Source organism: Leucopleurus acutus (assembly GCF_964270905.1).
Source record: "Leucopleurus acutus genome assembly, chromosome: 5".
NCBI classification, from domain to species: domain Eukaryota; kingdom Metazoa; phylum Chordata; class Mammalia; order Artiodactyla; family Delphinidae; genus Leucopleurus; species Leucopleurus acutus.
Genome location: NC_139147.1, coordinates 110,961,043 through 110,978,171, shown reverse-complemented (window position 1 = coordinate 110,978,171; position 17,129 = coordinate 110,961,043). Strand labels below are relative to the sequence as shown.

Here is a 17,129-nt window from a genome sequence, read left to right as displayed (position 1 = left end):
CAAGCATGTGATTTTGAATAGTGGTAAGATGTGGCTGGGAGAAGAGTTGAGACTGCCTGGTGGGAAACACAGCTGGGAGGACAGCCAGACGGTAGCTCAGGAGACTGCACACTGGCTGGGCTGCAACTGCAGGGGCATCCGTGAGAGAACGGGGTGGCCCGACATGACTCCCATCCAGCTAGAGGGGCAAAGAGTCTCTCTTTTTTTTTTAATTGAAGTATAGTAGATTTACAATGTTGTGTTAGTTTCAGGTGTACAGCAAAGTGATTCAGTTTTATACATATATATTTTTTCAGATTATTTTCCATTATAGGTTATTGTAAGATATATACTGTGTTTTATAGTAACTCCTTATCTTGCTTATCTATTTAATATATAGTAGTATGTATCTGTTGATCCCAACTCCTAATTTATCCCTCTCCTGCCTTCCTTTCCCCTTTGGTAACTATAAGTTTGTTTTCTGTGTCTGTGAGTCCTTTGTTTTGTATATAGATTCATTTGTATTATTTTTTAGATTCCACATATGTGATATCATGTAATATTTATCTTTCTCTGTCAGACTTACTTCACTTAGTATGATAATCTCTAGGTCCATTCATGTTGCTGCAAATGGCATTATTTCATCCTTTTTTGTGGCTGAGTAATATTCCATTTTATGTATCACATCTTCTTAAACCAGTCGTCTGCTGATAGGCATTTGGGTTGCTTCCATGTCTTGGCTATTGTAAATAGTGCTGCTATGAATATTGGGATGCATGTATCTTTTTGAATTAAGAGTTTTTGTCTTTTCTGGATATATGCCCAGGAGTGGGATTGCTGGATCATATGGTAGCTCAAAGAGTATCTTTTTGATCAAATTAAAATATTTTGGCATAGTTCTACTTTACAATGGATAATATTACTATAATGTCAGTTTTGACATACTTGGTTTTACAAGTCAAAATACAGGGTAAAAATAAAGCAAAAAATTACAGTCGAGTAAGATTACAAAATAAATTCCATTTTCTCAATTCCATTATAAATTCTAAGAGCTATTCTGAAGAAGCACTGAAGTTTAGAAACGAGTGAAAGCGTGCGATCACGGTCGCTTTGCTGGCTCTGCTGCACGGTGAGGGCAAGGCTCAGCTGTCATTTCAGAATTCACAGCACCTGCTGCTCTCCAAGGCCACCTCAGTCTACTCGCTTTACACCCTTCCTTGTCCCTTCCCTGTGATTTATGAACTTCTCTCCTTGTAAATATTGGGAAACTTGCAGTTTTGTGAATCTAGCTCTGATTTTTTAAAAATCAGTATTTATCATGTCTAAGAATAAAATGAAATCGGGTTATCAAAACTAAATTTTGGCTCTAAAAAGGTTTATTTCCTGTGCCTAATAAGACTTTTATAGAAATAATGAAACTTTGACACATATAGGAAAATATTAATTTTCAAACTTTACTATTTTTTAACAAGACATGGTTGTTTTCTAAATGTAACATTTCTAGTAATGTTATGAATTTTCAGGATTGTTTCTTTTTCTTCTTCTGAAAACGCATTTTAGCCGAGTTTCCTTAGATTCTGTATATTCTGTGATCTCAGCCTTTTTTAATATTCTCTCCCTTTGTGGTTCTGAGGAAATTGCTTAGATAGATTGGGATTCACGAAATCTAGTATACATGTTGTAGATACCATGTTGGACGTTTATGCCATGATTGCCCAGTAGGGTCTAAACTTTTTGGGGTCAGAGACCGTTTTGAGATTGTGAGTGAAGCTGTAGTCATTCTCCCTAGAAAATTCAGTGTGCAAAATTTTACCTAAAATAATTGAAGTGTGGAAAGAAACTATGGACTCAGGATGCCTGCTCCCAGAGACAAAGACTAGTATTTTTCAAACTGCTTTTGTACCCATTAGTGGGTCATGAAATTGATTTTTGATTCACGAGCAGTGTTTTAAAAAAATGAATATAGACTAGAACATGTGGTATATGATATATACATCGTTCGTAATGTGGTTAAATATTATTTCATAAAAAAACTTGTTTCATTTTGTGTGCATGTCTACTGGTTGCAGTGTAAAAGTATTTCTTGCAGTGGGTCATAGTCAAAAAGTTTTGAGAACCATTAATACAAATCCATCGATGGTACACTCTACGCTTCTCACATATCACATGTAACAATCCTGACCCCTGACTTTTGGATTTATAGACTTGGCTTCGTCTGCATTTAAGGTACCAGTGGTTTGCTAGTTCCTAGTATCTTCCACCTCTGCTGGATGCCTGTTGCCCTAATCTGTTTCCCATGTGTGAGAACCTGGCCACCTGGGCAGAATTTAAATGTACCTAAAACATGGTCTCTTCAATGTTACTTCATTTGGAGATTTAGTGAAGCTTGTTAATTGAGGTGAACATTTTTAACAGTTGAAATGGTTCTGTTGGCTTTGAATGGGTATAGTTTCAAAAGTTTTACATAATTCAGTATACCTTCAGTTGACTTTCTTTGAACCCGATTTTACCATCGCAAAAATAGCAGTGTAAACATATCAAGGGGAAATCCAGCAGCCGTTTTTTTGATCATTTTATTCACATTATATCATCTGCAAATATAATAAGCTCTAATAATAATGATGGTGATCATTAATTTTGTCATTCATTGAGAGCCTACTGTATGCCAGGTATTCATAAAAAACTTTACATGCATTATCATTTAACTTTTATAACAACCTTGTGATGTAATTGCATTATCCCAATTTTACAGATGAGGAAACTGAGGTTTATAGAGTCAGGGTAGGTGACTTGCCCAAGGTCAAGTAGCTAGTCAGGAGCAGATCTGGAATTTGAAACCAGGTTCACCCACCTCTGAAGTCTGTCCTCTTATTTAACTATCCTCTGGATTAACATGGACCCTGTGCTTTTAAAGACTGTCTCCTAGTTTTGTAATCGGATTTTAATGTCATCTTCAGACTCATCCGTAGTATTGTGTTCAGCGTTGTTAAGTTTGCTACAAGTAAGACTCTATGACTGGACGTTGGTTTTGTTTTACTTAGTAAAATAAATCAGTTGATTTTGTTCTTCTTTTACTTGATTGCAGACTATCTGTCAAAAGACACCTAAGGACTCTTCAAAGTATGAAGTCTGCAAAAGAGCCTTAAAGGAAGTAAGCAAGGTAAGTGTTGAGAGGCTCATTACACAGTAATGGGTACACCCATTCAGATCTCTCTGAAGAGAACATGTCTGAGTTTGATGCTGAAAACTGGTAGATTCTCATAGCCATTTGCACACCATTCTTTGGGTAGTCGAAAAACAAAGCAATGTTTGCTGTACTCAAATGAAACTGGTATTTTTACTGTTTCAGACAGTCTTGTCATAAGGGCCTTTAGATATCTCATTTTCTTTTGGTGTCTGAATTCGATAAGTGTTTACTGAGTATCCACTACAGTGCCAGGGACAATGCCAGCCCCTGAGAATATGGGGATGAATAAGACATCGGTGGTTACTGCCCTTGTGGAATGTGCTGTGTAGAGGGGAAGGCAGACATTAAATAAGAATTACAGTAAAGGATGATGAGTGACATAAGAGGGAAGAACATAGTAATGTTGAAGCTGAAGCCTGACGCAAGAGTAGCTGTTGAATTCTCCACATTCTATAAACATGTTCCCAAAGACAGGAACGTGTTTATAGAATTTGGAGAACTAGGATGTTCTTCATGTGATGAGAGCCCAGTTCAGGAGAGAGAACACTGAGGAACCATGTTAGGGAATTGTGGACCTTATCCTAGGATGCTGTGGAAGCTGTAAATTCTTGTGCTGTGAAGGTGACAGTGGGGATGAGCTCCAGTGATGAGGCCTTTGTAGTTGATGAGGCTACAGATGATGTCATAGTAGGATGGAGAGAAGCAAACCTACGAACTAGGGGAGGTGGGCGTGGAGAGGGTTTGGGTGGGCATATTTGCGGACAGGAATCAAGGAAGATAGTCTCTGGCTTGTGCAACCAGATGGTTGCTCTTGTTTATCTCTACAGTAGGAACATAGGGAGACGCTGATGAGCTCCATTTAGAATGTGTCGGAACTGAGATTCCTATAGAACATCCAAGTCAGGAGCTCAGTGGAGAGACCTGAATTGGAGGTGTGGATTTGCGAATCACCAGCCTAGGGATGATTTTTGAAGCTGGGAGAATGGATGCAAGTACCAAGGAGTATGAATAATAAGAAGAGTAGTTAGTGAGTCCGAAGTACAGCTGTGAAGAGCACCGGACTTCGTCTTGTTTAGGGGAAAGGAACCAACAGAGGAGACTTGAAAAACAAAACAGAATGTACCCAAGAAGGAGGAAAGCTTAATCAGTGGTCTGGCAAATTGCATGTAATATGGTGGAAGGAAGGTCAGCCCCATTGGGTGCTCCTGAAAGACAAAGTGGGATAATGATTGATGCGTTCACTGGGTTTATTTATCATCAGGTGGGTTGTGTCCTTGGAGAGGTGGGTGTGGAAGCCAGGTTGGAGTGTGTTGAGGGCTGAGTGGGAGGTGGGAACATGCAGCCAGGTAGTGTAGCTGTTTCAACAATCAGGCTGAGGGTAAAAAGAGAGCTGTAGTTGAAAGGGAAGTGAGGGAGGGTCTTTTTTTGTTTAAAAGATTAGAGAAATGTGGGTATGTTTAAATGCTAACAGGAATACTTAGCTGCGAGAAAGCAATGGAAGTTATGGGAATCAGTGAGGATACGGCCCAGGGGAGCAAAGCTCATGATCGCATCAGAAGCATCCGAAATATCTCGAAGCCGCACATTACTTCTGAGTTTGGTACATCTTTGTACCAGTTTATTGTGAAGCACTTTTTGTTTTAATCAACTTTAAATTGACTCTATTTTACTTTTCCTTGCCAATAATAACTACAAAATCATGGGTTTTATGAGCTGGTTGTTTCTTTATATATATATGTATGTATATATTTTTATTGGAGTATAATTGCTTTACAATGTTGTGTTAGTTTCTGCTGTACAATGAAGTGAATCAGCTATATGTATACACGTATCCCCTCCCTCTTAGACCCCCCAGTCCCACCCATCTAGATCGTCACAGACCACTGAGCTGAGCTCCCTGTGCTATACAGCAGGTTCCTACTAGCTACCTATTTTACACACGGTACTGTATTTATGTCAAACGTAATCTCCCAATTCGTCCCACCTTCCTCTTCCTCCTCTGTGTCCACACGTCCTTTCTCTACGTCTGTGTTTCTATGCCTGCCCTGCAAATAGGTTCATCTGTACCAAGTTCTAGATTCCACATACATGCATTAATATACGATGTTTGTTTTCCTCTTTCTGACTTACTTCACTCTGTGTGACAGACTCTAGGTCCATCCACATCTCTACAAATGACCCAATTTCATTTCTTTTCATGGCTGAGTAATATTCCATTGTATATATGTACCACATCTTCTTTATCCATTCTTCTGTTGATGGACATTTAGGTTGCTTCCATGTCTTGGCTTTTGTGAATAGTGCTGCTGTGAACATAGGGGTGCACGTACCTTTTTGAATTAGAGTTTTGTTCAGATATATGCCTAGGAGTGGGATTGCTGAATCATATAGCAACTCAAAATATTTTTAGTTTTTTGAGGAACCTCCATATTGTTCTCCATAGTGGCTGCACCAATTACATTCCCACCGACAGTGTAGGAGGGTTCCCTTTTCTCCACGCCCTCTCCAGCATTTGTTATTTGTAGACTTTTGAATGATGGCCATTCTGACTGGTGTGAGGTGGTACCTCACTGTGGTTTTGATTTGCATTTCTCTGATAATTAGAAATGTTGAGCATCTTTTCATGTGCCTATTGGTCATCTGTATGTCTTCTTTGGAGAAATGTCTATATAGGTCTTCTGCCCATTTTTGTTTTATATTAAAAATAAGTTTATCTGTGTCTTAGTCTGTTTTGGCTGCTAGAACAACATACCGTGGACTGCATGGCTTATACACAATAGAAATTTATTTCTCACAGTTCTAGAGGCTGGAAGTCCAAGATCAAGGTGCCAGCGTGGTTGGGTTGGGGCCCTCTTCTAGCCAGGTTGCAGACTTCTCCTTATAGCCTCACACGGCAGAAGGGAGCGAGGGAGCTCTCTGGGGCCTGTTGTAGAAAGCGCTACTGTAAGTCCCCTACATATGAACAAATTCAATTTGGAGAGCGCGCTTGTAAGTCCAATTTGTTTGTAAGTCCAACAAAGTTAACCTAGGTACCCAACTAACACAATACTGTACTGTAATAGGTTTATCATATTTTTCACACAAATAATACATAAAAAACAAATGAACACAAAAAATAAAACATTTTAAATCTTACAGTACAGTACCTTGAAAAGTACGGTAGTACAGTACAACAGCTGGCATACAGGGGCTGGCATCGAGTGAACAGGCAAGAAGAATTACTGACTGGAGGAGGGAGACGAGGTGGGACATGGCAGAGCTGAAGGATTGTCAGCAGTAGGAGATGGAGGGCAAGCTGCAATTTCATTCACACCTGGCGTTTTTGGCACAGGTTCTGGTTCCTATGTGGGACTAGATGCATGTTTGCATCTTTGAAGTTCGAAACTTGAAGGTTTGTATGTAGGGGACTTACTGTAGTCCCATTTGTGAGGGCTGTATCCTCATGACTTCTAAGCACCTCCCGAAGTCCCCACTTGCTAATACCTAATATCATCTTCAGAGGTTAAGAATTCAACACATATTTTGGGGGGATATGAACATTCAAACCATAGCAGTCTGTCAACCACTTGAATGCATCTCTTGCTCCATCAGTGGTCTGCATATCCCACTTTGGGAAACACTAAGTGAAGAAATTTGGGCTGACAGGTGTGAAATTACCTAAGGTCCTACTGCCCATGGGTCTCTCCTCCAGGACCCCAAATCCTATGGGGGGGGGGGGTCTTTAGGAGAAGCTATTGTACTTAGAGAAGTTCCAGCCTTGGCCATGAAAGAGATTGTGTCAGATTTTGTTTGGTTGTTACTGAGAAGTTGGAAAAGAATTCACACAGAAGAGAAAGGAGGAGGGTAATAGTAATTGAATTGAACAAACAGTGATCCTTAATTTTTTTGAGACTTTTACATCCCAGTTACAGTAGACTGCTACATTCCTTTAGGTATCTCTGGTTCACTTGATGTGACACTGGTTCTTTTAGGAAAGGCTGGCAAAAATGTAATGTAACTGCCTTACCTTGATACTTACTGTATGAAGGACCCTCTGTGAAGAAGTGCTGTTCCAGAGAATTGTTTTTTCTAAGGCAGCGTTTCTCTCTCTTGAGTAGGAGTCCTGAATATCAGGATTATTCCTGCAATCTCCTAGTGTTGTAGGGAACTGAGGTTATCAATACAGCCAGCTTAGGGCTTCATCTTCTTTTTCATTTGTGCAGGTTACTGATGGGGTTTTATAGATTCTGGGAAAACAATGTCAGTATTTTTAACCAAAAAAACTGTGTACATAGAGCATTTATGGTTCAAAATCAAAATGCAGAATTTCAATAAGAATTGGTTCCCTTATCGGAAATGAAAGAAATTGGGAGTTCCCAGTATTTATTTTAGAGAGTGCAATTTTGTATGATGAGGCCCAAGTTTTTAGAACCGGACTCCACCTAAGGCCCTTGGGCAAGTCTCTCTAGATATTCATTCTTGGAAAAAATGAGTAATATCTTTTTTGGTAATTAAAATGCTAATGAAATTTATTTGCATAGTGTGAATAATACTTCAGTGAAATTGTTCCTGTATGTGGCTGACATGACGGTGACAACTTACTGAATTGGGGCTTTGGAAAGACTTACTGACTTAGTCAAACAACTCAAAAACAAGAAAGATGTTTCTATCAAGTGAAATGTGTATTTATTCCAGATTTTCGGCTCAGATGCTGGGGCGGAGCCGGGGGGAGGGAAATTTCCAGGGAATCTGATAGTTCAGCTTGTGCAGAGTCGTGTCTGGTGTCTAAGGAGTGGTGCTCAGGACATGGTTTCTTATGCCAATGAAATCGTCCCTGCTGCTCTCTTTTATTTACTCTCCCGTGGAAAGAGAATAACTGCTTTAACGTGCACCTCCTAAAAATTCTACTTCTATTTGGAGATAATATTAAGTTATAAGCTTTTCTCATAGTAGCAGAAGAGCCAAGTTCTCTTGAATCTTTTCTTGTAACTTATTGCTTCAGCTATTTAAAAGAGGTAGATATCTATCTATTAACATGAAAAGATCTCTAAGCTGTGTCAAGTGAAGAACATTAAGTTGCAGAACAGAACAGATAGTGTAATGACATCTACGTAATAAAATGTGTTTATTTTGATGTGTTTAAATTGATGACATATGTATGTCATCAATTTATAGAAATAGTACCCAGAATCATACACATCAGACTTTCAACCGTGGTTACTGATGGTAAAGGGAGAGGAGAGCAGAAGGGAGGAATTAATAAGGTTTTTTTCCTTCACTCCAAGTACTGCTCTGAAAGAATGCATTTAAGGTTTACAAAGGTAACATTTTAAAAATAATGTACTAAATGTCCATTACAGAAAATTTGAAAAATTGAAATAAGAGAAAATAAAATGTAATCAGTAATCTTGTCAAAGATAGTGACTATTGCCGTTTTATGGCGTGTCCTTCCAGTGGATGTAAATGTACACTTACACATGGATTCATGTGGTACCCATTTCATTTACTCTTCTAAATAGTGCTGCATGGACTATGGCCTTACATAAATGATTGTGCTCCTCTGATGATTTCTGTTGAAAAGTTTCCAGAAATGGGTTTATTGGGGGGAAAAAAAGGTAGGTATGATTTAAAGACCCCCAAGTGCCTTCAAGAAAAGTTATCCCTGTATCCATGACAACCAGAAGTATTTCTAAGTGTCTGTCTTACTGTGCACTCCCCAGCATCCAATATTCTTTTCATCTTTGTGAATTTGATAGATCGAAAATATTTTATTTTTGTTTTAATTTATATTTCTACATTAGAGAGATTGAGTTCTTTTTTGGCCACATAAATTTGGCCTAAAACAAAAAATTCAGCCAAATTTAATAAAGCTTTGACAGACGCTAAAGGAAGGCACGGCTTTAGTATGCGGAGGCTGATTTTAATAAAAACACTATATCCAAATTAGCGCTTGTCCCTCCAAGATAGTCATTAATCAGAGTCCACTAATGATACCATTGCTTGCTATATTTTGAGGGAACTTTTTTGTTTTTAATACGCCTTTGGAGGTGGCGGCTGGTGGAGTCTATGTTTGGAAGTTTAGGGAATAAAGATTATAACTTTATTTTCCATTTTCCCTTTCATTTTAAAGTGGGATAACTAAAAAGGAATTGCCCCCCCCCCCCCTTTTTTAAGTGGCTTATAAATGATCCCTGAAGGCAGTTTACACATTAACATTTGCTGAGCGTTCCTTTGTGTCTTAGGTACTGGGCTGGGCACTGAACTAACAAATATGGAAATTTCACAATCTCTGCTCTCCAGTCTTTTTAGAGAGGTAATACCCAAGATGAGTCCTGAAAGACAAATAGGGGGGTATAAGTCTAGATAAGAAGGATAAGAAGAAGTCAGTGGGACAGAGTGGGGTGAAGAATGTTCAGGTAGAGGGAAACACACGTGCAAAAGTGCAAAGGGACGTGGAAGGGTGTGCGGCTCTGAGCAGAGATTTGGTAAGACTGAGTGAGGCCCAAGATAAGAGAAGCAGGAAGTTAGGGATCAAGTAAGTAGGTGCCAGATCGTGGTCTTGCCAAGATTTAATTCTGAAAGCTTCGAGGAGCCTTTTAAGGATTTCAAGCTGACGAGTTGCATGATCAGATTTGAACTCAGGGGCTTCCCTGGTGGCGCAGTGGTTGAGAGTCCGCCTGCCGATGCAGGGGACACGGGTTCGTGCCCCGGTCCGGGAGGATCCCACATGCCGCGGAGCGGCTGGGCCCATGAGCCATGGCCGCTGAGCCTGCGTATCCGGAGCCTGTGCTCCGCAACGGGAGAGGCCACAACAGTGAGAGGCCCGCGTACCGCAAAAAAAAAAAAAAAAAAGATTTGAACTTAGAAAGATTGAAAATGTTTTTCTGGACGACACATAAGGGTAGGGCAGAAGTGATGGCAGTGAATTAGGAGGCCAGTAATCCAAAGGAGAGGGAGTTTGAGCCTGAGTGCGGGGACGGGGCTGGTGGATGAGTGGACAGCAGGACGGCAGCATGAATGAGACTTTATGAACTGTTTGGATGTGGAGGACAAAGGAGCCGGAGGCATCTGAGAGGTGAGGACCCAGCTCTTTGGCTTGGGGAAGCGGATGATGCTGGGATTGATCACATAGAGAACACTGGGCCGGGGGAGGGGGTGATAAAGGTAGTGTTGAGGTTTGGTCATTCCATCCTGAGTTCGAGATGGCTCTGGGGGACCCGAGAGGAGATACCAGCCAGGTAGCTGGATGTAGAGTTTAGGGAACAGACCAAGGCAGGGAGCACAGATTTGGGAACTATGAACATATATTCTTCAAGAGAAATCATAAAAATGCCCTGAGCAGCGACTGCTTGATTGGATTTTGTTCTGTCTTCATCCTTTTAGGATATATATATTATTTTAAAGTCCCTTTTTTTTTTTTTAAAGATTTTTTGGAGGTGGACCATTTTTAAAGCCTTTATTGAATTTGTTACAATATTGCTTCTGTTTTGCTTTTTTGCCACGAGGCCTATGGGATCTTAGCTCCCTGACCTGGGATCAAACCCGCACCCCCTGCGTTGGAAGGTGAAGTCCTAACCATTGGACCACCAGGGAAGTGCCCCTTATAGGATATTTTAATTACAGTTGCCCCAGCCCAGCCAGGATATTTTCTGCGCCTAGCTTTGATCGGGGGCAGCCATCAGTCCCTGCATCAGTGAACTCCTCAAGACCATTCAGACCTAAAGATATGCTGGAACTGAAGACAGGTGTACCCTTTAAGCCTAGAATATCTGTTAAGTGACTGGAAACATCCAAGTGTCCATCAGTGGGGGACTGAATAAGTACACTGTGGAAAGCACATATGGTCGTAGCATATGTTGCATCCTATCACTCCTCTGCTGAAAGCCTGCTGGTGGCTTCTCTTTGCACTTAGAATACAATCCACACACCTGAAGAACTTGCATGCTTTGACCCTGGGCTGGTCCTCTAGGTTCCTCTTGTGCCATTTTCCTGTGTCCGGACCTTTTACTTTCTCAGGCACACGGCACTTTCCCAGTGTCAGCCCTTTGCTCCTGGGGTTCACTCTGCCTGGACCAGCGCTCTCCATTGATTTGGGTGCTAACTCCCTTTTCTCCTTCAGCTGTCAGCCTAAATGACCTCTCAGGAGAGGTCCCTGGCTCCCTCCTCACCCTCCTTCTCCCAGAACCCCTGTTTTTTCTCCCCCCCTTTAAGATTTCAGTCTGTAATTATTGTGTCTGCCCTTCTTTTATGAGGATGGGGATCGTGTATCTCTTAAATGTTGTAACCCTAGCATCTGACACATACCATGTACAAAATAAACTTTTTTTTTCAGTGAATGTTAAATTTATAAGGCGAAATATTGGCAAGTGAAAAAATTAAGTCACAGACAAGCATTGAATAATCCATTTACAAAAATTAGAATTTCTACACATTATATGTGTGTGTTTATATGTTCATATAAGCATAGGAAAAAAAGAGAAAGTGTATAACCCATCTTGTTTCCAGTTACCTCCATGGAGTAGGATTAGGTCAGAGCCTTTTATGGCCTGTTTTGTCTACTTATGTATTATCTTTTTTTTTTTACGGTAAGCATATGTAACTTAATGGAGCAGTAATATTAAAGTAAATCTAATCAGAATTTCTAGCTTCGCTTTTAACAATCACATGTCTTTATGGCCAATGATCCTTGTTATGGACAAGTTTTATAGATTTTTCAGTCAATAAGAAATTGGAAATACAAAGTTTGTTTTGGTTTAGGCCAGTGAACTAATAATTATGTATTAGGTACAGCGTAAAGGAGAAACTCCTGTGTGTCTCCTCTGTGCTCAGTACTCTACCCACAGAGCACTTCATTTCTGACCCTTGTGGTCACCAAATGTATGGGGTTTTTCCCCACACCAAGTACTTCTGCTGAACCAGCTGGGTGTCTTACTGTATTCAGTTCAGTTCTCACTCCACCTGGAGGTATAGCATCAGATCCCACAGGATAAGGGCTCAAGCCCGCAAGACTACACCCCCAACTTCATTTCAGTCACTAAATTTCAGTCACATTGTTACCTGTGCTTCTGACCCACTGGCTATAAATCAAGTTCCCATGACCCCGTCCTCAGGTTTGATTAATTTGCTAGAGGGGCTCACAGAACTCAGGAAAACAGTTTACTTACTAGATTAGTGGTTTATTACAAAGGCTATTCAGGGATAAGAATGAACAGCCAGATGAAGAGATAAGGTGAGGTCTAGAAGGATGCCACCCTCCCAGCACGCAGGAGTGTTCCTGTTTACCAGCCTGGAAGCTCTCCAACTCCGAAGTTCAGGGATTTTTATGGAGGCTTCACTATGTAGGCGTGAATTATTCAGTCATTGTCCAGTAGTGATCACATTATCTCCAGCCCCTTTCCCCTCCCTGGAAGTCTGCAGGGCTGAAAGTTCCAGCCTTCTCTTTAATCACTTGGTTGGTTCCCCTGGCAACCAGCCCCATCCTTAGGGGCTTACCAGAAGTCACCTCATTAACATAAACTCAGACGTGGTTGAAAGGGGGGGGCTTGTTACGAATAACAGAAGATACCCATTTCACTTTTATGCCCTGGAGCTATTTCAGGAACTGGTAGCAAAACTAAATTATAGCCAGAGATGCCCCTGTGGTTCTTACGTAGGAAATTACAAGGGTTTTAGGAGCTGTGTGCCAGAAACCATGGAAAAAGGCAAAATATATATTTTGTTTATTATAAATCATGATATCACAGCTACTCATCAAAGGACTATGAGTTTGTTCTGTTTGTAGATAAATCAGTAGTTCTAATTAAACTGAATTTCCCTTAGCTTGACCATCCTTGAAGAATCATTGACCATTAGGTTCCAACGGAAGGCTTTCCTCTTCCAGCATCCAGGTTACTGGTCACCTGCTTTGCATGTAGCATTCTGCTAAGAATTTGTCTTTGAAGTCAGTGGTCTGCCCTCGGCTGCTCTGATATGAAGTGGGGAGAGAGGTGCAGCTTGCTCTGAGGTTGGTGATGTTCCCATGGGTGAAGGCAAGGAGGAGGGGCAGAGGAAAGGAGCAGAATGGAGCAGACTGGACCGTGTGAGGAATCTGCCGAGTGTATGTGGAGGGCATCGTGTGATAATGCACAGAGGATGTGTGTCCCTGAAAATTCTCAGGACGTTTTTTTTCCCTCTGTCTTCACATCCTGAAGACACCACTTCCAACTGGGTACAAAGTCTTGACTGTGTGAAACTGTGAGTTCTTTAACTGTCTGGAATGAGTCTCTGGAGCTTCCACAGTGCTAATTGTTTCCTGTGAGATCTGCATTTGAAAGTGAGGTTTCTCTCGTTCACCTCTTAACCCTCCTTATTATCCTCTGTTTCCAGTTGGTTCGACTCTGCAATGAAGGAGCTCGGAAGATGGAAAGGACTGAAATGATGTACACAATTAACTCCCAGCTGGAGTTTAAAATTAAGGTATTCTCTCATACTTCTTCATAAATAGATTTGTTACTGCTCCTGCTTAAATCTTATGCGAATAAAGAGATAGTTGAGGGCAGCAAAGTGGAGAGGAATTTGCTTTTCACAGCGGGGCCATAAATTGATTACAGAGAGGCTGGCAGGGGAAATAGCAGATGCTTTGCTTTGGACAATTCAGCTCTTGCTAATACCAGATAAAGTGACCTTTCTCTAGGCCACAGAGTTAGGTATTATCTAACTGGCACTTTCTTCTTTCCCTAGGAAGACACCAAACTTGAGAAAAGGGTGGTTAAAAATAATAGAATTTTAGAATAGAAAGGAGATTTCTTTAGTATTCTCAAAGTATCCTGCAAAACAGTGGTATCCCATGAGCTGGACCAGGGTGTTCTCCTAAATCAAATAAGGACACTCCTTTCTCAGTTTGCACAAAAGGATTACTAGTGAATTGTTCTTTTCAAATTTGTTTTTCTCCCATAATTCTTTTGTGCATATATGCTGCCTGCTACTGCGTGTCTCATACTGCTCAGGGGCAGATGACAGGATGGACAAAGAAGGAAATAACAATTGATGGCGAGGCTAGGCCATGGTCAGCTCCTTTGCTGGCTCACAGTTTAGTTCTTAATGGGTGTGAGTGTTCATGGTTGTGATTCTGTTTCGTTTTATGCCACTTGAGTTTAGTGAAGCAACTTAAAGCGGTCATATTTTTTCATAGTGAAAGTGTTCCTAATTTGTGCAGCGGCATTAGAGCGATCGTGGCATTATGCAGATAACTCTCTGCTGTGTCATATAGCTTGAGGGCCACTGATATAGTACAGCTACACCCTTTTATTTTATAAATGAGAGAAATACAACCCAGAGAATAATTAATTGTTAACAGGGTCATTCGGCTCGTGGTGGCAAAATCAGGACTAGGGTCCAGACGTCCTGACTTGCAGATCAGTGTAAACTCTTCCACTGTGACACCCTGACTATAAAGATTTAAATGCAGCAAGGTGACCCATGATTCTTCTCAGAAAATGATGGGTACTTGCTAAAAACAGGGTGCGCGTGCACGCGCACGCACACTTTAGCTATTATACTCTCATATAGAAATTTACGGCAATTTCAAAACCCATTTTTTCCCCATCCTTCAAAAAGAATCCTGTCCTTCACTTTCATTTGTTTCTAAGTATTTTAGAAAATATATCTATACATCAAAAGGTTCTTTTTAATCCCCTCCTTTTTAAAGATGATAAATCTCTAACCATTTCCGTTTTAAAAGTTGATAAGTCCCTTCCCTAACCGTTTTTCTTTTTCTTTCTTCACTGATAATCAGTTGTTTTAAGATACCTTTAAGCTCTGTTTCTCTAGAACCACAATTAATTTGTAACTGAAAAAATGCTTACCCCAAGGGTTCTTAAAAATAAGTGATTAACATCAACTGAGTGCAGGAGTTTTTGTTTTTTTGTTTTCTCTTGGTTCAATGATTAAGATTGCAAACTTAAAGGAAAGTATTCTAAGTTTGGATTTATAATGAAGGGCTTAATTCAGACCACTTAGAAATACTAATACAACCTTAGGACCTCATTTCTATAACACTTTATGGATAACAATGGACATTTTTATTCAGTTCATTTCAAAGACGCGAAGACAGATGTTCAAAGAAGTTAAGTGGTTTGTCCAAGCACGCGCATTCTTTCAACAAATTTCATGAGCACCTCTGTGGACTGAAGCGGGAAAACAAAAGCATGATCCCTGCCCTCAGGGAGCTTACCATCTAGTAGAAGACTACAGAAATACAAAGGAGTGAGCCAAGTCTACAGCTGTTATGGGAGATAGAAGAGTTTTGAGAACACCAGCAATGGAGAGGGTGTGGCCGGCCCTAAGAATGAGGGACAAAGGGGTGGGGAGCTTGTAGCAGCCAGGCAAGGCTTCATACTGGACGTACGCTTGAGCTGATCTTGAAAGGAGAGAGAGAAGGGTCTTCCAAGAGTGAAGAGCAGGAGCAAATGCACAGGGCATGGTTTCAGCTGCTGTAGCCCAGGAATTGCACACATTCAGTGGGGTCGAGGCGAGCAGGGCTGAACCAGAACTCATGGGAAGGGCCTTGTGTGCCAAAAGAAGGAGCAGAGCCGGATCATCTGGGAGCCACTGAAAAGTTCAAAGCGTGGAAGTGACACAGTCAGATGCGCATTTAGTAAAGATGACCTTAGCATCATAGTAAAAGCCTTTTAAACTTATTCCAAATCCAGAAGTCATTAAAAGGAAAATTGATCGATGTGAGAATTTAAAAAATTTCTCCATAGAGTGAAAATTAAAGGGTATTTAAAACGTGAAAAGGGAAATAGGAAACTGGGAAAAAAATTTAGAACTCCCATATAGATAAAGCATTAATATTCCCAACATATAACCTCAAAGTGATAAGAAGAAGATAAGGAAAAAATCCATTAGAAAATTGCAAACTAGAAAACTGTCGTCAGAAGAGGAAATACAAATGACTGTTAAACATCTGAAAAGATGCTTTACTTCATTCAGAAGAAAATTGCTAGTTGAAATTAAAATAATGTATTCTACCACTTAGATTTATAAATAATTCAAAACATTTTATCAGTGAGTTGTTGGGAAAGCCATGTTTATCTGTTGCTCGTGGGAAAGATTGTTATAACCCCAATGGTGGGCAATATGTCAATAACTATCAAAATTACAAATGCAAGTTACTATGACCCAGCAATTTTACTTCTAAGAATTTATCCTATTGATATACTCATGAATGTGTAAAATTACACACACACACACACACACACACACACACACACACACATATACAGACATACACACAAAGTTACTGATATGGCATTGTTTTAACTGCAAAAGATTAGAAACAACCTAAACATCTATCAGTAGGGGACTGATTAAATAAATTATAGTATACCTAAATTATGTAAGACCACTCAACTTAAAAAAAAATGAAGAATTTTAGGAATCGATACGGTAAGCTTTCTTTCTTACATTATTAAGTGAAAAAAGTAAGGTGCAGAACTGGAGGAAAAAAGAGTATAAAAGTTGCTTATGTGTAAGAAATCTCTGGAAAGTTATAGAAGAACAGTAACAGTTACTACCTTGTAGGGGCTGTAATCAGTGGTTGGAAACTGAGTAGATGAGGTACGGTGTGGGAAGGAGGTTGTTCACTTAATAGGTTTTCATAGGACTTTTTTTTTTTTTAACAACCCCCCCTTCCCACTCTACACACATACACCAGATTCAGTTTATTATTTTAAAAATGTATTACGGCAGCTATGTGGAGGGTAAGTTGGGAATGTAATAAAACCGGAGGCAGAAAACCAGTTTGGAGACTGGAAGCAGAGGCAGAGAGATAAGCGGGATGCCTGGAGGAGGGCTGTAGCGGTGGTACCGCAGGTGTCTAGTCTGGTCGACTGGATGGAGAGTCACACCATCACCTAGGTAGGGAATCCAAGAGGAGGAACGACCCTGAGGGAAAGGTCGCGGGTTCTGTGTTGGTTCTGTTTGGTTTACTGTCCTACCGTAG

The 17,129-nt window shown here is 40.4% G+C and overlaps 1 protein-coding gene across 4 annotated transcripts in view; it reads left to right on the top strand.

Annotated features, from left to right (window-relative positions):
- Positions 1-17,129, top strand: part of ARHGEF26 (Rho guanine nucleotide exchange factor 26) — a 154,099-nt gene that overhangs the window by 89,423 nt on the left and 47,547 nt on the right. For all 4 annotated transcript variants that reach the window (XM_082840474.1, XM_082840473.1, XM_082840472.1 and 1 more), the window contains exons 9-10: positions 3,065-3,139; positions 13,511-13,600. In XM_082840474.1, the coding sequence (XP_082696600.1) occupies positions 3,065-3,139; positions 13,511-13,600 (165 nt within the window). The remainder of the gene's footprint in view (positions 1-3,064; positions 3,140-13,510; positions 13,601-17,129) is intronic.